General features: G+C 36.0%; 1 protein-coding gene and 1 long non-coding RNA gene across 2 annotated transcripts; both read right to left on the reverse strand.

Moving 5' to 3' along the window:
• Window positions 1-1,570: 1,570 nt before the first annotated feature.
• On the reverse strand, window positions 1,571-8,615 carry LOC144441288 (quinone oxidoreductase-like). The gene is made up of 9 exons (XM_078130846.1): window positions 8,491-8,615; window positions 7,360-7,483; window positions 6,930-7,082; window positions 5,822-5,988; window positions 5,205-5,256; window positions 4,625-4,774; window positions 3,394-3,495; window positions 2,560-2,652; window positions 1,571-1,735 (listed from the first exon to the last, which is right to left on the reverse strand). The coding sequence occupies exons 1-9, from the start codon at window positions 8,613-8,615 to the stop codon at window positions 1,571-1,573; spliced, it is 1,131 nt and encodes a 376-aa protein (XP_077986972.1).
• A 2,815-nt stretch (window positions 8,616-11,430) lies between these two features.
• LOC144441465 (uncharacterized) lies at window positions 11,431-19,330 on the reverse strand. The gene is made up of 4 exons (XR_013481243.1): window positions 19,117-19,330; window positions 12,736-12,898; window positions 12,536-12,586; window positions 11,431-11,785 (listed from the first exon to the last, which is right to left on the reverse strand). It is a non-coding gene; the product is annotated as an uncharacterized LOC144441465 (long non-coding RNA).
• Window positions 19,331-23,911: the final 4,581 nt, after the last annotated feature.

The following is a 23,911-nucleotide window of genomic DNA, read 5'->3' on the forward strand; positions in this document are numbered from 1 at the left end:
CAAAAAGGATGAACTATTTATTTTGGCTAAGGCCTATGATATAATGACATCAAGACAGATGGTAAAGAAGGAGCTGTCAAGACTGATAAAGGACAAAATCAACCAATCACATTACATCACCAACACATGGGTTTTTCACACATTCAGTGTTAGGCCTGTACATGTAGGTGAACCAACTGGATTAATTCTAAGAATACAGAGAACTTAGGCAGGTATAAATAATCTTTATTTATACTGGATAGTTCTTTAAGCATATAAACACTTGTCTCCCAAGAAGTCCAGTGAGGGCCATCCCTCATGGGTTCAGTGTTAATGCAGGAGGAAACCGGAGTACCCGGGGAAAACCTGCGTTGTTCGGTAGAGTCAAACTGAACGACACTCTTCTTACTTACAGCGTGGTAAATTTAATCAAACCCTGAATGGGGTTCGAACCCCGACCGCAGTGGTAAGAGGCAAGTGGTTTAACCACTCGGCCACCGACAACCCAATAAAGCATCAGTTCAGTATTGTATTATTTAAGTCTCTCTGGACTCTATTTCATGCACCTGCAGTAACAGCACACCTATAAAAACACTGATGACATTAACCAAGGCTGGGACACTTTTAAATTAGAATCATCAATACAACACCGATAACAAAATGTCATTACACCCAGTGATAATCATTAACAATATTGTCAACTTCAAGGACAGCACAAGATAATCTGATTTATATTACAAGGCCAAGCATGGCTTAGATTAACTTTTAGCCAATGGCTCCAATGACAGGATACGTCATCAGGCACATTAGCCGATGAAGAGTGTTTGGCCATGAATAATATGCTGTGTGAGCACATATATTGTGTTATAAACTGTTCAAGATGTCAGTTCTACAATGCCACAGCCATGTATTAAATCACACACACACACACACACACACATACATACACACATATACACAGGTCATGAATGCATATACACATACATACATAAACACAATGTCATCCATCCATCCATAAATGTAGTGTCTCTGTGGGCATAGTGATGTTTACTCTGCCTCTATGTTTAGCATTGCAGTAACATACCGGTACACCGAGTCTGTTATGATGAGGGGTAACAAAGGTGTATCTGTTTAAATCAATAATTTAAAAGTGCATACTATAGTTTTAAATTAATGACTTCTTTTTACCATAAAAGTAAAGCAAATCTCTTAAAATTCAAAGAATATTCTTCCACTGTCATTTATAACACATCGTATTCATATAGGATCAGTGACTGGCTTAGATCTTACCACTTGGTATGGGCTATTGACCAATAGTGACCCCAATTTGCATATTGGGAGCACTATTTGCATTCTACTTTCCATAGGGCAGTATTCCCCAAGTCTTATCAGGGATTTGCTTTGACTATAGAAAGATTATGTGCCCGAGAATGTGATATGTTATAAAACACTTATTGCCTTGCCTTATTCAGGCACTAGTGGATGTTATATTACCCCTTGTGCTGTTAAGTACATAACAGCCCTCATGGTATAATAGATGTCTACTAATTCCCTCATAGCCAGGCAATAAGTGTCTAATATTGCCTTCATTTCATAGTGTTAGTACTATTTTACCCTGGGTTCCTTTCTTATGTTCTATAACTTCTCTATGTGCTTCATCAGCTTGTTCTAGAGGATATTCTAATCCCACACGTGGAATTAAGTATTTGTTCACCAAACCAGCATCAATGGAAGCTGCAATTTCTTTATATTCCTCCTGCAAACGAGCAAAAGAGAGAATTTGAATTATAAACCTCAGCTTAAACCTGCACTAGCTGTAACTTGAGTATTATTTTGTTGAGATGAATACCATACTTAGACACTGTACATGTTATTTAGAGGCTGGTTGTATAATGCACAGTAACAGGCCTTGGTTGAATTTTGATTTGCATTTGGGTCACATTTGGAATCTTGGAAGGTTTTGTTCTTTCAAGCAATGCTCATATTTAATATTACCCATATTCAATACATAACCTACATCACATTACACCATGTACATGTAAGGGTTGACCCGGTTTCATAGTATCAGCTCATTCAACCAGGGCATTATATCAATACTTATATTCACTTCTCAAATGGACACAATACCAACCTTTTCTATGGCTACCATATTCAATCTGGGCTCAATTATTACCCATTCTCAATACTCAATTGCACACAATACCATTCAGTAATTGACGTGGACTTTAAAGTTAGCTCATTCAACCTGGGCATTATACCAATTAGTAACCCGCACTCAGTACTCAATTTTCCACTATACCATTCAATAATTGACCTAGTTTATAAAGTTATAACTCATTCAATCTGGGCATTATTACCTCCTACATAACTTATGGCAAATTACACCATTTAGAATTGACCTGAATTTATAGTTACCTCATTCAATCTGGGCATTATACCAATTATTGACCCCATTTTTGTCATCAATGTCCTGGGTATTATTTCAATTGGACCCCTGTTGCCTATAACCTGTAAGTAAATAAATGAAATTCTAGCTAGGTTTATACCATTTGTGAAATGAACATTGTATTGTATAGTTACCTCTGTCAGCTTGAGTCGTATACCAACTATAGATCCCATTTTTGTCATTAAAGTTCTTGGTATAATTTCAATAGATGCTCTGCTTCCAACTAGCTGGAAAAGTCATGTACATATACAGCATGGTTATGTTTCTCCAGTCACAACAATTAACATTTTATCTTCATGTGCACTTCATCTGCTTCTTTTTTTAGATGACTGGCTGACTACACAATGTGAAATATGTCTCCAATTGATGCTGTGACTACACTTGATGGGGTAAAAATCAGTTTAACAAGGATAATAATAATGTTAAATTGACATGGGGGGTGGGGGGGGGGAAGTTGTATTGCCATCCTATTTTTTTTTAAGCACTTGCCAAAATTGCACAGTCTTAATAACAATCCATCAAGGTTTACTTAAAGTTACAAGCCATACTAGTTAAGGGTACAGATAGTTATCATTTTCATTTTTACTTTTATTTTTGCCTTTCATTATGGATAATAGTTACTGTGAAATTGCAATTCATGTATACATGCATCTTTACAAGATGTATTGTATTGGCCGTACAGAAATTAGTGATAACTCTCTTCATGGAGAATATATTGTTCATGGTTGTAAAAATAAATAGGATAGTAAAATAGTTACTTTACCATGGAATGGTGATTTAGAAGCAAGTGCAAATTTTTTATCTGTCTACTGTGGACCTTGCTCATACAATGATTTAATATTCAGCATTCAACGTCTCTCTCTGAAATTAAATCACTGCATGATCAAGCCTGGTCTGTAGTAGATGGATAGAAACATCACATCCATTTCTAATTTACCATTTCAAAGTAATAAACTGTCCTGACTTACTGCTATTCTCCCATACTCTGCCAACATTTCCATATCTTTTTGGAGATTTACATTGGCTAACATCTCCATCACAACATCAACACCTCTTTCATTGGTTGCTTTCTGTTGATATGAAATAATAATAAAATGCATTAAGTATTTGTGACAACAGATAAATAAGTCTTTATTTTTACTAACTGCAAGAGCTTCAATTGCAATACTTCTTTTAACTGTTCTCACTTCAAAGTGATGTACATTATCATTTGAATAATTTGAACCAAAAGTGCTGACAATGGAGAATGACTATCATTATCTGAAAAATCTTCTGCAAATGAAATATTTTGTTACATGTGAAGTTAATTCTAATCATAAAACTATGTTAATGTCAATGTTATGTTGTGTTATGTTATGTTATGTTGTGTTTTGTTATGTTATGTTATGTTATGTTTGTTTATAATTAAAGTGTCCTATGTGGAGTTATCAAATTATATAAGGTTTACAAAGAGCACGCCACACTCAGCTCGCTGGCTTATATATATCACAAAGTATACAAAATAATATAAATAAATAAATAAATAAATAAATAAATAAATAAATAAATATCTAATTAAATAAATAAACATCACATAATGTTTTAGTTGTAAATGGAGTTTTTGCTGGGTTAAAAGCCTCATGTAGAAAGCTCTCAGGCTGGATAACTAAACTCTTATACATGTAGGCCCATCTTTCTATTCCTTTCATTTTACTCATTATTTAGGATAGGACCTTATTGTACAATTCAGATATCATTATAATTTTATACTGTGTAATGATTGTATAATACACCAAAATACATAATGTTTACAGTAGTGGTGTGGATCAATTGGTAACATCTAGTACCTCATCCCTATTTGACTGTCAACAGTCAATTGCTTGTTTTTTGCTGTGTGTGGTAAACAGAACATAGTATGATTTGAAATTTATGCACAAGGCAAAATTATCAGTGCAAATTAAGTAATTGACAACGGTTATATCTTGCTGGAATTGACTTAACATCAATACTGAATAGAAATGTGACATATCACCACTTAAAAAAAGTCGCTGTTTGGTAAGTTTGACATTTGAGGCCTACGTGAGTATAGTACGTTTGTATGTTAAATTCAATGGTAGGTGATGTTAGTATTAATATTAATTGGGACAATAATGTGAGAGACATTTGATTGTTGACATACATAGTCCATTGCTGATACAGAATCATGTTTACAATAATTACCATAATCTCTGTTGTATAATTTTCATCTCTGTGGTTGAACACCTTCACTGCGCCATTTCTTGTTACCAAGTCCAGGCCTTCTTGTGTTCCTGCCGTTCCATACACAGTCATACCATGAGCATATGCAAACTGTACACAAGCTAAACCAGTCTGAAAAAGATGGTAGAGTTAGTCACTGTCAAACACAGTCATACATTGGCATATGCAAACTGTACACAGCCCAAACAAGTCTGTAGTGTCAGTCCATGGACATATACAAACACAGGCTAACCAGTCTGTAACAGGTTGTAGAGATGGTAACACATAAAATGGCACAGTTCTTTTAGGATCTGTCACACAAGCCTGTATCCCTGATATCTTTTAATGTCATTTGTCTTAAAAATCTAAACAAGATATGACACTTTCATATCGTTACAATTACAACTTACATTTAATTAATGTTTGATCACACTGTTGTTATATTTTTGAATGATAGAATTGTTGCCATTGATGTTACTGATAAATATTTCCCAGCTGGAAAGTGATGACATTCTACTCACTAAGTAGTAGTAAGTGATATAGATTATTAGATAATACATACTGCTCCACTTGCTCCATGAACAAGAACTGACTCTCCAGGTTTTGAATTTGTCCTGTTATACAGAAACAATATTAAATTACACCACAAACCTTAAAGTCGCGGTGGAAATCGATCACATGACCTTTTTTTACTTATTAGTATGAATATTTTAAAGGGTCACTAACAAAACTAGACTGCGGAAATGAATGTGAAGTTTTTTAGTTTTATAAAAGTAAACAAATTTTAAGGGTCAACAACAAAATCTAGACAGTTCAGGGATGAACAAATCATTTTGTGAACTGGTGGTCACCGCACCAGTGCCTTAAAAAATCCAGTGGTCCTGCTGAAAGAATTAATGGTCCCATGTCCTGCTAATGTGAAACAATAAATCTTACCTATATATATATCTGTATATTCAGACGACTTTTTAACATAGTTATTAACAGTAAGGTACTGGTCCAACGGACCAGTCAAGGTAAAGTTTGAGTGGTCTGCCCAAAAAAATCACTAGTCCCGGACCCAGGACCAGTGGATTTGTTCATCCTTGCAGTTAGGTTAAGTAGAAATAAAAGACATTATGAATCAAATATATGATAAGTGTAAAAACGAAGACACTGAATCCACTGATATGAGCTCACCTCTGAAATAATGCATTGTATGCAGTAAAGTATGGTATTCCAATAGCTGCTCCTTGTTGAAAACTGATATGGTCAGGTATTCTGTGAGTTTTGTCTTCTGGGGCAACAGCAAACTCTGCATATGCACCTGAATTTGTAGGCAATCGAGCATACACTCTATCTCCAACCTGTTATTAAGATATAGACAAATTCTTCACTTACTAAATACATAATCCATGAAATTACGTTAAAATTTGGGGCAAGATCAATAGACTAGTTGTTCACATGGACACTTTCTATATGCTTTAAACGATAATGAAAATTATAGCAGTCACACATAACTATCAATGTAATGTAAAAACATGGTAAACAATTATAATTACTAACAGAAACTCAGCACTGTACATCACATTAGAAGTAAATTTTAATCAACTTATCAACATCTCAGAAGTAAATATAGAACCTGTTATTGTTGAAGGTGTGATAGTTTTCTAGATTTGGTTAAAAGTGTGAAAATGAAGTTCAGCAATCGCATTAATGCCAGACCCACTCTGCTCCTAAATGAATGAAGTTCGTTTGAGCAGGTGGGACATCGTATGTTTTGTCTAATATATTGTCTAATTTCATGATGATTATTTCCAATGCTGTGCAAATATATATACAACTTACAAGCCTGATATTGTACTGCATTGCAATATCAAAAACATTATTGCATACTATATCTGTATGCTGATGAATGTGCAATCGTTCCTTGTGCACTAAAACAGATAAACGCACAGTATGATTTGTGGAGATTTTGCTATTCTGGATAAACATAAATATTAGGTAATAATTACAGAAATCTACAATGAGAAAATCCAAGATTGGGTACTCAAGGTATTTGTACTTGTACTTCTAGTGTTTTTTGCTGTACTTTCATGGGCAGAGTGAGTGAAAGATTTACAGCCACAGAGAATACCAAACAAGTGATTGGAAGCACTGGGCAAGGGGTTTTCGAAAGTACTTGTCCCAATGATTTGATTTTAAAACCTATGCTTGCTCATTCTCATTCTTGTGGGCAAGAAAATGTTTGTCATTATTTCAAGCCCGGCACATGTAAATAATGCAGCTATGAAGAAATAACCCTTACTTTGTGACTTTTCACACTGCTGCCAACACTTTCAATAGTTCCAGCTACATCTTGCCCTGGTATCCATGGCAACTTTGGTCTGAACTTATGTGTTCCATTTCTGATGTATGTTTCAACTGGATTAACACCAGCTGCAAGTACTTTGATTAAAACCTAAGAGAACAGAATGTTTTTACCATTAAATTACATTTGAGAGTACAAATTTACATAAATTCGCCATTTATAAAAGATCAATATTAAATAACATGCATCTCATATGCCCATTAAAACTGATAAAGTTTGACTAAAACCATCACTGATTCCCTAGTTTTGTAGAGATGTTCATCAAAAGTGTAAACTTTTTAGACATTGCAACAGTACTGTTTTTGTGCTAAATTACTACAGTTTCATCAAATATAATTTTGTTTGTAGCGTCTGATTTAGTACATACCTCTGTATCAGTTGGTTGTGGAATAGGAATATCATATCTGACTTTCAGTACTTCAGGTCCACCAAACTCACTCACAGTAATCCCCTTCATTAGGGGTCTGTCATGAACTGAACATCCACCAGGACTGTAAACCAAGCAAAACAGCTATCAAATGTCATCAAACTACAGTGTGTGTGTGTGTGTGGGGGGGGGGGGGGGGGGGGCACTACTTCCCCTACTAGTATTTTACTATATGTATACATGCTGCCATTTGGGGTGTGTTTTCTAGCCCTTTGGTCTAAAATGGAGTCTGATTTTTTCAATCATGGAGAGTCTAACATGGGGTCCACTGCACTGTCTACCAATTCATAACTGTGCATTTAATTAGCCCCAAAAATGTTACCTCCTGAGTAAAAAATATACAAGCGTGAAAACTTCATTTTTGTAATCCACCTTTTTCTTAAGTATGGAACTACTACAAAATTTGGTCTAAAAGTTGATCTTTTAAAAACACGATGTAATGGTCTAGGGTATTGGTCTAACATGGGATCTAGGGTTGGAAGTATTGGTTGCACACCGGGTGACCCCTACTACTGTTACAAGCAAGAGCTGGCCACTGCACTGGTACTTCCCGGGGGATATTTACTCTTTTCTCTCTTCGATTGGTCCATGACTTAGCTAAATGGCGGGCTTCATGTGTTGCTCAGAATATTTGTATATGCAGGGCACAGTCACGTGTGAGCTAATAATATACTATTCCAGAATGATATGATCATAATACAAAATAATGACGCTATTACACATTTACAAATGTTCAAAAAATACATACTATTTTCCAATGCAATCACAAGTGACGGTATTTTTAAATTATTCGTAAATAACTTATATAGTAATTTTAAACGCCATTATTTTGTAAATATGATCATCCTAGAATATTATCATCCTGGATTAGAATATTAGTTCACAAGTGACTGTGCTACAGGCATATCGCCTAGGATTCGATTGAACACTCGACATCACAAATCAATACCTATAGCTGTATTTTGATGTCTAATACATGTACACCATGATCAATGCAGTGTACACTGTACACATATATATTATATCTCCCCATGGCGTTGAATCAAAGAAAATCAAAACTTGAAAACAAACCTCGGTGCATCGTCCCTTCCACCTCCCTCGTTGCAAGTTCTTTCCGGACTCTCGGAGTACGAGACAAGTACCAAGGTTGCAAAAATTACTATTAATATCCATCGGCTGATGTTTCGTGTCTTCATAGTTATCGGAATATTTAATTCAGCAAACTTCAACCACCATGCGTTCCGTATGCGTAGACGACTACTTTTCACTTCCGCCCAGTTGACCTTGAATTTGATGAATGAATTGGCCGCTGGTGGCGCATGTCCTAACTCGTCACTACTGTCATATTAGTTTTTTGTAACAATCATGTATTTAAAATATACCAGAACTGGTAAGATTTAGCCCCGTCGAACATTTACGTACGTAAATTTGTGCTTTGCATGCTAAAAAATTCATGTATGTATTTAGAAATGTAGGTTTCACTTGCACACTTCTATTCAACATATAATTGACGTGTTATTTTGTAAACGTTCAGTCAACCAATGATAACCAGATGCACCAACCTGTTAATGTTACTGTCATAATATTTATTATTTTCATGTTATAAAAACTTTTCTTGAACATTTTATTCTATGTATGAAGATTAATTTCTAATTTTAGTGATACTCTCTGTTAAAGATGTGATATTATTGCCATGACAACATAAAATTGCCTTAAAACTTCAATGACTCTTAAAGTAAACTCTCACCACCAGATGCGTTGAATACATATTCAACGGGCCCCGATGTGTAAAGAAACGTTTCTGATACAGTACTTGACTTGTCTTGTAAAGGCTAAAAAATATTGCCTGTAAGGGTTTGAATATATAGCCTATCTTAAAGATGGCTTTAATAAGAGTCAAAATACTTCCAGAGGTTCTAGGGGAGACCCCCTAGGACCCCCATAATAGGTATATTTAACACCATCTCAAGGCCCCACCTTTTACTGTCATGAAACTATTGTATTTAAATATTTCAACCCTTTGCAGTCGCTATAACAACACGAATAGTGCTGTCTTGTAAAGTTTTCATGAGACATAATCAAGCTCTGAGTCCAGTCACAATGTGAATATGATATATGAGGGGGGATAGTAGAAATAAGTGATAGCAGGTCATCCTGTTTTCGTTTTTACAGAGAGGGGGGGGGGGATTCAGTGACTTTTCGTTGACCGTTAGAAAATCCCGCCCTCCCCCCTCCCGGCTTGAGGAACTCACCGGTCCAATACTTGTGATTACAAGCGATTACTTGTGCTTACCCACTTCAATTGCTGTACGTACAATTTATTACAAACTTTGAACACATTGGTTAGTCCGTCCGTCCGTCCGTCTGCCCGCCCGTCCATTCATCAATCCATCCATGTAGCTGTCTGTCTGTCTGTCTGTCTGTCTGTCTGTCTGTCTGTCTGTCTGTCTGTCTGTCTGTCTGTCTGTCTGTCTGTCTGTCTGTCTGTCTGTCTGTCTGTCTGTCTTTATTCAGCTGTATACACGTCATGTTTATCCATCTTTGGCATAAATCCATCAATCCCCATCGATCCATCTCTCCCTCCTCCCTGCATAAATGCGCATAATCATTAATGCATGTATGTACGCACTTACGCAAGCACACATGCACATACATAACATACGTAATACATACATACATACATACACACAGACGCATGTAGGCAGGCAAACAGACAGACAGAGACAGACAGACAGACAGACAGACAGACAGACAGACAGACAGACAGACAGACAGACAGACAGGCAGGCAGACAGGCATGCATACACACACAAACACACACACACATACATACATACATACATACATACATACATACATACATACATACATACATACATACATTATACATACATACATACATACATACATACATACATACATACATACATACATACATACATACGTGTACGTACGTATAGACAGACAGACAGACAGACAGACAGACATACATACAGACAGACAGACAGACAGACAGACAGACAGACAGACAGACAGACACATATATACACAGACAGACAGACAGGCAGGCAGGCATACATACATACACACACACACACACATACATACATACATACATACATACATACATACATACATACATACATACATACATGTATGCATTGTTTTAAATTTATTGTAATAGTATTAGAATTTATTGTCATATAAGCACATTATCGTATTTGTACACTTTGTACATGCATTATGAAGACCATCCATTGTATTGCTCTGTTTATGACATTCATGATCTCAGAGACACAATATCATGTTGAAGACTAATGACTAATATTTGAACAACTAGTATATACAATATAAAACAACCCATTCCTCGATTTTACAAAAAAAATATTTGTCTCTGTACAATTCACATAGCAATACACAACATAACACAATTATTATGTTTAAGTTGCATAGTTAAAACAATTTAAGCTGAGCATATAATACTTGTACACAGTCGTGTTTCATGACAGACTTTAAAAGAGATTTGAATTATGTTTCATATTGCTACACGAAACGATTTTTTATAGAAACTTCACAGAAAACAATATTTTGTATGCACTGATGTTAAGCAAAGTATTCTACATTTATAACATAGTCTCATTACATAAATAAAAACTTCTTTTCAAACCTAATTAAGGCTCTATAAATATATCCTACAAGCATATTTATTTTTGGTTCACCATGATTAGTCGTCAACACCTATGTTTATTAGTACATCATAGATAAGACCTATCAAAAAAAAATGTGGTTTCGGTTACCCGACCCTACCTAGTTTTTTTTACTGCTGACCCTTAACTTTTTTTTTTACATATTCGAGAAAAAAATATAAAATCGCGAAAATGTTGCAGTCTCGCCAGAAATAGTGGAACCGGAAACTGACATCAACTGAAAAAGACAATATAAAACTGTTCTTCCAATCTGTAATGGCTGTACATCAGATGGGACGAAACCAATAAAAAAGTAGCAGTGATAGATATCAGTACATCATGTTTTTATGCCAAAGCGATCATTTAAATTACATATTGCACAAGGTTCATGTCATAGCGTAAAGGAAATGGCAGTGTTGTTTGGCAGTAATCACTAGTTATTGATTGTATTACTTCACACTATAACTGCCAATTATAGTATATTTATACATCGACAATAGTCATATCCTCGTTGCATCAATAATGCGCTGTTAATTTTGAGCGGTGATACCAAGTAAACGATGTCTATTCATTTTAGAAAAGAGCTAGGTGAAGTTATACGAATGGCGATCTCTGCTTCGTTGAATTTCATCCCTTTTGAAGCAATCAATACTACCCCCTGGCGAACCACCACTTGCTTGCTGGAAATAGAAAAGAAATCCTACGATTAGTATCTAAGAATTGGGAATAATAAGTGTATATTGGCTTTTTAGGACAAAATTAACTTATTTAATCTTAATATTGGCAAGAAATTCAAAATCTTCAAGTGCATATCACGAACACGTTATGCAGACTGTACTGTTATAGTCTTAAAAAGACATGGTTTCTCTCTGAAATTCGTTAAAAAATGACTACATATGAGGCAAAGGCATGAAGGTGTATACGTAAATAGTAAATTGCTACCAGTTTACATTTATGCATGCCAAAAATTGTTGAGGGTCGGGGGCTTAAACTAGGATGGGTCGGGTTATCGCAAACACACAAATTTGTTTCTATTTGGCCTTAGATATTGACACTTATTACATGGCATGTCTTTGCTTGAATCTTGTCTCATTGGCTGCTTACCATACGCAAGCACCGGCGTTTTTTCGCAGGTTGTAGGTTATTCTTCACGTGAAACAAAGACAGCAATGATTTTCTCATGCCAGACTAGTCACTGTTCATTCAAAATCACAATTATTACTCCTTTAAAGCAGGACACGTTCTAACCCAGAATACTATCTAGGTTCATCAGTAAAAGATGTCCTCGTGAATACAAATAACAAGCTTTTTTAACCTCAAGTGTTTATTCGTAGCGTCTTGCAATAACCATAATTTCTGGTGGATTTTAAAAAAATCTGAAGCTTAAGAGCCTCTGTGGGAATTTTATCAGAAAAGGTTGATACCATTACCTGTGGTGTTGATGGCTGGACATATGGAACATCCGTGGCTCCCACAGATTCCTAGACAAAATACAATGCAAGAGAACAATATCAGAAAAGTACTCATTTGGGCTAGAAGACACTATGTTTTCACAACAAACAGTTTTATTACATTTTAGATATTACTTTTAATTTGAATATTTGGACATGGTAATTTTAACATACTTTACCTCATCACAGACTAGCAATAACCTATGAAAGCATACAGAATCCTCTCCTTCTCCTGTTGAATGCTGATGGCTAACGTAGTGTGCATAAAAAACAACTCTTTGGGTCAGTCTGTTGGTTGAAAATGCTTGGCCCATGACGATCCACAATGCTTTTCAAATAACACTACAAATAAACAGATGAAGTAACATTCAGTTATAAAAAACGATGAATGTCTGGAAAGACATACTTACTTAAAACATAGACAACTTGAATGTCGATGATTACCATTTTACTACACCCACGGATTATCACATTTGTTTGTTGTTTGAAACATTTGTAACTTGTTGGCAATGTGCCCAAATAAACTTGCGCGCCAAACTAAGCCTTCGGCATTATGGTCAAGAATTACAAACTATTTTGTGACAGTATTTGCAGTTAATGTTAAAAAGAAGACCTCAAATTTATTCATTAGTTTTGATCACAATTGTCAATTTCTATTTCATTATTCGTCAGTTTGCCGTATATAGCTTGAAAATGGCACCACATCTAATAGGCCGTCGCCGCATGTTGTCTTGACAAGGGCTGAGATATAGACATTAATTTATTCTTTTTCAAAGGCTAAATACTTGTCAGTGACATAGGATTTCTGGAATCATTGTTATGACATGATTTAATGTTCAAAAAATTTTAACATTGGTACCCAATTTGCCGAAATTTCGTTGTCATTCCAATGAACGTTTCTCGATACCTCAGTACGAAATCCCTATTCTCTCTTCGAGTACAATTGACATGACCGCTGCGTATCCGTTTATACATGGTCGAGGGAAACACATTCAATATACAATGGTAAAGTTGCAAACTGAAAGATTATCAGAAACCAGTGTGTAAACGAACTGATCGACGAAAACTGTTAATACATACCAAACCAACTAAAAGCACACGTCCTGAATTGTCGTCGTCTCTGACACCTGCACTGCACGATGAATGCTGGGTACCACGTTTAATTTAATTTACGGTTTAATTTACTTTTTAGAGGGCGCTGTAGCCGGGTTTAGGGCACGAGGTCATATAAGGTTTAAAAACAATTGATTGGTTCCAGTTACCCGACCCCACCTATATTTTATGAGTGACATGCCACAGACTAGTAATTTTCTTACTTGTGTGTGGATATGCTCATGACCAGTGTGTGGGTATGTGGCAGTATTTTTGCCGAAACCGTTGTATCCCACGTGGCAATATATTCTTTATCAGATATAACATATGACTTTTCGTATAATGCAGTTTAACGTTAATCCGTTTTTTTTTGTGATTGAGCTTTTCACTCAATATTCGTACATAATCAATATTTCATCAATTTCCCTATGTCCAACCATTCATTGATTTAGTCATGTGTTCCAACGGTAATTTTTGCAAGAAGTTGGAGTGTGAATTTAATTTTTTTTTCCATTTTCCCCCACGCGTTTATCTAACTGTTCACCAACTCTACCCGGCGCCTGGGTTTGGGGGAAACTTACTTTCCCCATCCCAGGTGCTCAGTGTTTACATTGTGTTTGTGTTTTACATTCTGTTCATAGTTAGCTATTATTAGTTTTCTAATTCTCATCTCTATACAGCAGTATGTTAGAGCATTTTTAACGGCATTTCGCATTTTATAACCTGCTGGGGTTCAACACAGTCATATGACAGGTGCAAATAACAGTCTTCGAATTCCTTGTCTGTGCAAATAAGAAGCAATGTTGACAAGATCCAGGAAGGATGCATTTTGTCCCTCTATTCGAAACCGTTACAGTTACATGATTCAATACAGCCTAGCAAAGGGAAACCACTCTGCTTTCCAAACGTTTTTGTAATGTGTCATGTAGCTTTACGTTTAACGTGGCTTTTTAAAGTTTAGAGTGACAACTAAAAATTTTGACTTTAGTAGTGTGTTATGTTAGCTATTCCTTTCACTTTTTGTAGCTAGAATAAACGTAAGCTTACAGTTTGTAGATAATCAAAAAGGGCGATGAATGATCGTAAAAATGTGTGCCATGCTAAATCTCTAACGATTAGAAAGCAAAACATATTTACAGGCTACCAAGCACCTCTACCAAAACAGTGACTATTAGCTGGACCTATTTTCTGAATGTATTCTAGGTGACATTAGAAAAATCTATTCATGGGAACAGAGCACAGTCCTGCTAACATTCTGCATGATTTGGGAGTACAAAAGTGCACTTCAAGTTCTCTCAAAAAACTGATCCATCAAAGCACAATTGATTGAGGTTAAATCGTAGATCAAAGACTCAAAACAAAATGGTTACACAGTGCAAATTGAATGTGCTAAATATGCAGGCATTACCGTAAATTACACATAACATGTACGGTTATCTTACACCCGTCCGATGATTTACAGTTAATATAAAAATTACTGAACCCGACTTTGTTCACCAATTCTGATAACTAATACAATTTTTAAAATTAAGATTCGTCAATTTGCCATAACAGTAACCCGGCGAAAATGGTACTAGATCTACCTAGTCGTCGCGTGTCAATTCGACGAACGCAAATACATGTACCTACTACTAACACATTCATTTATTCTTTATCAATAGCTAAATATTCATCGGCGACATTCGATTTCCGAAATTATAGATGTGAAATGTTTTAACATCGTCAAAATATGGTCATTAGAACGCAATTTTACGAAATTTCGTTATTATTCCAGTGCGCCATGTTCGCGAAAGCATGCAGTGACAGTTTACTACACTCCCTCGAAGGAAATGTTATGTTCCTTGTCTTCGTTAATGGTCTGAGTCTGTACACGATAACACAATCGTCGTGTTTCTGAAATATTTATTTAACGTCTCTCTTCAACGTCTATGACACAACGAAGATAATGTTGGAAACTGAAAGATTATGTGAAAATAATATGCAAGAGAATTCGACAATTTTTGTACATACCAAACTAACGCACACGTTCCCTGTTGAAATTAAAATGCTACCAAAACCGGCTTATTTACAATCGTGGTTACAACCACAGTTACTCGCTAATTTGATAACGTTGTCCTCAGACAACACTTTTTTGGTTGTCTGATGTTGGCCTCAGACATTCAATAGTTGTCTGACTGTGGTCATGTGGCGTAGAAAATGCCGTAGACTGAAATATCGTGCGTTACTTGTTTGTATTATTTGGTTCAGGGGAAAACTTAGTTCATCGTACATGGAGCATACTAAAAAAACTTCCATTTTGTTTCTAAAAAGTATTGATTCTAAATAAACATAACTGCAAACAGAGACTGTTTTTCGCTGAAATCGTTGGATCTCGAGTGACAATCATGAAATTCTCTATCAGACATGATGAGATGTGTTTTAAAAAATATGACTAACGCAAAGAATCTAATAATCAAGTTGTTGCTAACACATCACCACTTAAAAGTTCACAACAGCTTTAATTATTCATTTCACTGTAATGGTGCCAATGGTGAGACTAATCACTAAAAGATAGGATATATCTTTCTTTATGACGGCAGTATATATACGATCAGGTATTTTTAAGCTCTTGGTATGTTGTATAACATATTTCGTTTTAGTATTCATAGTATTAATATTGAAGCCTATCTTTCCCATGTCACACACACGCAGTTTTAAAAAAATGTTAACATGGTTATTCTACATAGTTGGAAACAGATATAGTGTATCGACCCATGCACCCTTGGGATGTACACATCCTTACCTTGCCTTGAAAACTATGATGACAAGATCAAAATGGAAATTAACGAACAGCGACGCAAATATACTAATATATGACAAACGGATATGGCGGTCACGGTATATTATAAACAGTGCAACAAGCGGTGGGAAATACCCGATTCAAACCACACATTTTCCATTGGTTGAAGAAGCATACATGTGATCACCAACGAACAGCGATTGGTGCAGTGGTAATATGCAGGTCTCCATTTCACCATTATATTTGTCAATACCGTATAGCATATTCAGGTCATATGTCGAGATCGATTGAGAGTTGAAAGTTGAAATTCGAGTCAGTGACAAAATCAAACAGCCATAATATATATGTATCCTCCGATACCTCAATGACATTCGATGACGCCCACATACGGCTAATACTTTGGTCGTCAGAAATCAACAGATGCGAGAATATTTTGATATGTGCCTAACCAAGAAATTACAATTCACCATAACGAAATTTGCCAAAACAGCCCAATATAAATACTTGTGTTTACAATAACTGGAGAGTATCAGCTGTAAATTTGGTATTTTAGATAAGCGGAAAATTGTTTTAACCGATGAAGTAGACAGTAACTTTAATAGTAATGGGGAAGCGTTTAATTCAGTGTGCCTTCAATTATTGCAGTCACGTTGCCAGTGCATAGTGACGCATATCATTTATGTCTCTGCTGTTATTCAGATACATTGTCCTCGTATGACTGACTATTCAAAGTTCAGTCCGAATATACGTTCAGTTGTGGACGCATGTATTTTACCATAAGGTCGTAGGTTATTGTTTGCACTGTAAGGTAGTCAGGTACGAGACACTTCGAAACATGTTGGAACGCGTTTAGAAATGTGTAATTTACTGGAGAAACGAGTATTCAAGATGAAAAATTTAACTACTGAAGGGACTTTGATACCAGATGAAATTTACAATGGCGGCTTCTGGCGGAGGAGCGAAGACCATTGTCAGATGTTGACTATTGCTTTGGTTTAATATGTAAATCAGATGTCTCTCTGAACAAATTAATTGTTCTCACCACTGCAGTATAAAACACAAGTCCAGCGATAAAGGGATATTGTTATGCTATTTTAACGGCAAGACAGACAAATTAAGGGTAAAGTCAAATATCATGACAATACCTTTTGATCTGTATTTGTTGCTGTTCATAGTTCTTTTTTCCTTTCCAATATTAATTGTTTAACTGAAACCTTTGAATGCGATAAAAACGACTAACTACAGTTGAATACACCGCCGACATGAAGCGGTTTGGCGCATATCAAAGACAGAAATTGGTAAATTATTCCGTTATTAAGTGATATCATATATCTACTTCATATTGTGAGCATGCTATATGAACAACTTATGCACCGCCACTGTTTGTCGTTTCGTTCAATTCGCTAACATAATCTGGCAACTTCTCTTAACGACAGTTTGTTTTTATCGAAAACATTCAAGCGTTGCTATGCTCTAATAGGCTTGGTATGATTTGTTTGTTTGTGGCCTGCAGCTATTGTGTGGTGTATTTCACCAGAGTGACACTATAATACGCAGAATTGCCCTACACCGTACTAAAGGTCAATGGATTTGATTGGACTGAAGCCTAACCTCTCCGGTATTGTACGTTATATCAAAGAGCAAATGTATACGCCTATGCATGCCTAGTCTCGCTGCCAGACTCGAGACTATCGTCCCAATCTCGGTATACATAAACAGATTAGGAACGATAGTCTCGAGTCTGGCAGCGAGACTAATGCATGCCATGCTGAATCCTACACCATTGAAAGCCCTGACTCACGAGTGACCAATTTCTCATCATCAACAACGACTATCCTTGTTAAGCAGCCAATCAGGTTTAACTAAAAATTGCTATATAACTTTGATAACATAAATGGTGGCATTCTTTGACACAATACAGAAACTATTCAAAGTTAGGCATATGGCATCGTCATAAAGTGTTATGTTATGAAACTTCAATAGAGAACCATATGCAAACTGATTTGTATTATGAATACACAATTTGAAGGTTGCATTTTAAAGATATTACCGAATTACATAAAATCGTTATTTATGTAAATGTTTCATTAATATTCATAGAATGTTTACTAACCTAATTAGTTCTCATAACATAATCACGTTTCATTTGAATTGAATTAGTGGTTTTAGAAAAAATGTCAAAGACGCACACAGACAACATCAGGAAATATAACCAATGTTCCCATTATATATAGAAAAGGAGAGGTAAAAGAAATTACAAAATCGTTTCTATTGATCACAGAAATACACAAACCTGCCATCAAAACAATACATAATTATGTATAAACTTGACCTGATAATGTAAACTTTGATTATATGATCGTTCAAATATCAAGATCCGCATATTTTCGGAACAATTCTGCGTGTCATATATTTGTGATAAAAAGTTCCACCCATTTCTTACAACAAATCATTTTCTGCTGCTTCGAAACAACTACCTGTTAAGTTCTGCCCAACATTTTCGTGTTATTTGTAAGTTATTCCGTTATACCCTTAACCGTGTAATTTTAAAGTCTGCCAAGACATGTCGAATGCTGTTTGAATCTACCATTTCCCCCGTTGCGGATTTATCTCTCCATGTCAACAATACCTTGTCCCTGTCAGTAAATTACCTTTCAGTAAAACATTGTTAGATAAAACGAAAACTTACCGACATGGTGTATGTGAAGTCTAGCCTTGAAGAGTTCCCTCCATAATCACTAAAGTAATTTAAATCCACATTCATTCGAATAGTCATCGTTGATATGAGTACTCTGCTGGTTTTCATTGATATATGGAAAAGAAAAACAACGATTATATTTAGGAATCCGAAAAAAAAGCAAGCGCCACTCAACATAGTCCGTCATGAGAGGTGATCACCACACCGCACAATTCAACAAGTATATGAGATATGTAAATTCCAAAACTGGAAACACTTGATAGGTGCATTCTTTAGGTATATGAGATACAGCACGCATTTGATGGATAATTGCCAACTTTACAGGTAGCCTTTTCAGGTATATGGATTACAGCATTCGATGGACAATTGCCAACTGTACTCAGTACCCCCCCCCCCCCGCTGACTTTAAGCGAACATGGCGGGTTCTAAAGTACAATAGGATAGAAACAGTCATTGTGTACATTGTTACCCTTACTGGAATCGTGCCAAATTTTGATGGCAAACATTAAATCTTTGTAGCATTGAAGCAATCATTCATTGTTTGACAGAAAAAAGTTCAGCGCCATCAATCAGTGTTCTCCGGGCTAGGCTTTGGGGTCAATTACGTACCTGCAGACGATACCTTACCCCCTTGCTTCGAACATTCTCAATGACAATTATGTCGCCCTAGTCTGGTTGTTCTATCGGCCTTTTTTATTTGTCCAATAATAGAAGAGTAAGGGAGCGATCAGTTTTTACGGCGGGGGGGGGTAAATCAGAGGGGGGCACCTTAATTTGGGACTCAAAGAAGGGGGGGTCATCATTTTTACAAAGTGATTAAATGAGGGGGGGGGGGTCACCTTATTTTCAACAACGGAACGAAATCATGAACCACCCTGCTGTATTTAAATTTCCATACAACACATACAATAAACCATAAACACATAAGAAATGAAATACCTTGAAATTTACAGGATGGTCTGATTCTAAAATCTGTGCCTCCATTGACCTGAACATGTTGAATTGCACACAAACATAGCCAACAGAGACAAAATTTCAAATAATTTAATGAATTTGTATCTCTAAATGGTAACTGGCCTCCACTATGCATGTTTTCCCCAAATTTTCTCGCTTTCTACTTGATCTTTTATTATTATTTTCTATTATTGTCAATATGACATGAAATGATTTAAACTTTTGAAACCCTAAAATTAGTGATTCTTTTATGATATAACTAAGTTGTGTTTTACTTCTGAATGGTGCTCTAAATGGCCTCCAGATGGTGTTCATTTTTCAAAAAACCTCTTACCATGGGAGAGAGACACCCCTCCCAACCTCCCCCTCCCGCGCTTGTATAACATTCGCACGTGCGTAGCATGCACTTCTCCCCATACTGTTTCCAGTTCTCTCCCTACTTTGAAACTTTCTGAAACCCCTAGGTTTACAATTATATTAACTCTATTTCTAATATTGTACTTCACAATTAGTTGAATTAATATATAATGGTAATAGTTCACTCAATGTAAGAGATATCCTAGAACGTTTGGTTACTAAACCATGAATGTATATATATATATTTTTTTTTTTTGGGGGGGGGGGTCAGTGTGGTTTTTTTTATTTGTCAGAGGGGCGTTCGATTGTTTTGTGGATGAATCACAGGGAGGGGGGGGGTTCACTATTTTTAAGTACAACACGAACAATAAGTCACCGGCCCACCCCCGGCCGTAAAAACTGATCGCTCCCTAAGCTGCAGTTGTATATAACGGATAATATCAACTAACTTTTAATGAAATGCCGATAAAGGTTTATAGATGGAAATTATAATTCGAAGATAAAAACAACGAGCGTGCTAGTGCTAAATTGGTCAAATGAATGAATAAATAAATAAATAAATAAATAAATAAATAAATTTGATAAATAAATAAATAAATAACTTAATAAATAAATAAATAAATAAATAAATAAATAAATAAATAAATAAATAAATAAATAAATAAGATAAAATAACGAGTGAAATTAAATAAACATTACGATGTAACAGTGACCTGCATAAATTCGTGTTGAAAATCGTCGTACCACTGCAGCTAAAGCATTTTTTTAATTTCTGAGATTTGTTACAAAATAGTAAGTTAACAAGAAAAAAAAAGTGCCTAACGTAACCGAAAAATCGTAACCTAATAATTGAATAATCTTAATATATTCTGATCAATTACCACTTATATGACTTATACAACTATTCTGTGTAGCACCTCAGACCACTGAAATAGTGGTCTGAGGTAGCATACACTAACATGTATACTCAGGCAGTAAGAAAACAAGGCGAAAATAATTATACGGTGAAAGATGTGTTACTGAGGTGTGTAGACAAAACTAGTAGATACAGTCGTTGGTGGCGCTCCACTTGTTCCGCTAACCTATAGAGCAATCAACGATTCAATTTAATGTTCAGTCTTTATTATATATATACCTTGATCTTCTATACATTTCTTAAGAAGCATATCATAAAGACATGCTTTATCAACCTCAAGTTCAAGGAAAGTTCAAGCGGAAAAGTGTTCAGCGAGATTTTCCTTTTAAAAAACCAGACCGTCTGGGCGACACATCACCATTCATGTTATTACTAAGGGAGTACCACCCCTCTCCTTCTCAGATTTAGCGCCAAAAGAACATTTTCCAGATCCCCGTGTGCTTTAATATCGAGCAAATCTTGTCAGCTGCTGATGACAATGATTTAATTTCTCTACTTCGAAAGAAATGACCGGCACACTCTTCACAATTTTTAAGCCTGCAAAATAGCATGTGACAAAGATAGAACAGTAAGGCGGAAATTGTGGTGTTAGACCATTCTCTACATAACCACACAACGATATATATGGGGCACAAATTCCGATTGCGAATATGGAATGTTCATATGTTGACAACATAAGTCAAGATCGATGGTTGAGGGCATGCTACCGATTGAACAGATTTTCACATGCCTTGGTGCATGTGGTGTTCATATAATCATGATGTTAGGAAACAACAACGTTGCCATCTCACGCTCGACATAATGTACAAAAAATTGACGAATTCATATGATGACAGTTTACATTATGTATAACAAAGGAGATGACACAATTTCCAATGAATAGGAATTCGTTATTTGCATTGTACTGTATTGTGCGGTGCTGTGCGGTGCTGTGCTGTGCTGTGCTGTGTGGTGCTGTGCTGTGCGGTGCGGTGCGGTGCGGTGCGGTGTGATGTGGTGTGGTGTGGTGTGGTGTGGTGTGGTGCTGTGTTGTGCTGTGCTGTGCTGTGTTGTGTTGTGTTGTGTTGTGTTGTGTTGTGTTGTGTTGTGTTGTGTTGTGTTGTGTTGTGTTGTGTTGTGTTGCATTGCATTGTATCGCATTGCATTGTATTGTTTTCACCAATGTATGTATCATTAAACGTACACTTAGAGACACTAGAGGTACCATGTATTGTATTGTATTGTATTGTATTGTATTGTATTGAATTGTATTGTATTGTATTGTATTGTATTGTATTGTATGGTATGGTATGGTATGGTATGGTATGGTATGGTATGGTATGGTATGGTATGGTATGGTATAGTATTGTATTGATCTGTTTTTTATACAGTCAAGTGCACAGTAAAAGAAAGTTCTACAACGCAACATGAAACACCACCCCACCCTGCGTACTTGAGCCAGTCTAACCGTGACTGCATCGCTGCACCGCACCCATTAACCCCGTAGACTAAGAAAGTTACAGAAGTTTTCACGAATTTCTGCAGCAAGTTTAAACTGATCGCTATGTCCGATTTTAAACCAATCCCTTGCCATGTTCTTGTCGTAATCTGTAATCATTGATGATAGATGCTCAGAGAGCAAAGTTCAAAAAGCGCCCCCATACGGTTGTTAGTCGATCTCTGGACTTCGATATGGTAGGGACATATGACGAAAGAGGTGTATTGTTCGCAAATTTTAGAAATTGATAAGGCGACTTAAATCACACGTATTGTTATACATTAACGAAATTAAACCTATTGAAATGTAAACACGACTTGCTGCTGTCTCCTTCTTTCTTGAATTTGACTTTGTTTGGAAAAACTTTAGTATTTCTAACATCAACGACATAGTTGGATTCAGTGCATCGAAAAACTTCCCTAAGACGTTGTGCAACAGATAAATCACGGAAGGTGAGTGGTGACGTATTTTGGTCTTCCGAAGTCTTATTTAGCTAGTACATTACATGTATCTGTAAAAATATAACGTTTCCGATGTCAGGCATAAGAAAACATATATCCTTTGTATGTCTCCATCTCTTCGTGTTACATAGCCAGCTATATATATGCCAATTTTCAAATTTCATTTACAGTGTATACGTACATAGCATGATGCAGTTGGCTAAGATTGTTTCGTGAACCCAAAGCCAAAGGTCACTGATTACATGTATTTAGTAACCTGAATGATGTATAGACTTCTAGTGGTAAACACACTGGTTTGCACTATTGTTGGCCAACCCACCAAACTTCAACTTTGTTTTGAGGTTGAATCAGTGGATGTCTAAAGACAGCAGACATGACACAAGAATACGCATAAAAGTGATAATCAAAGAGCATTGTAAGAAAATATGAACGCATAATGGCTCATACAATGAATGTTCAATGCTCCCCTACGCGAAAGACTTATTATGGTGTATAGCTGATTAGTATGCATTGTTTGCCAGCCAAACAAACATTGTCTCCTTCACCTCAACCCCCCACCACCTTTTGGTTTCATCATCATCATCATCATCATCATCATCATCATCATCATCATCATCATCA

The sequence above is a fragment of the Glandiceps talaboti genome, chromosome 10, assembly GCF_964340395.1.
Source record: "Glandiceps talaboti chromosome 10, keGlaTala1.1, whole genome shotgun sequence".
NCBI lineage: Eukaryota > Metazoa > Hemichordata > Enteropneusta > Spengelidae > Glandiceps > Glandiceps talaboti.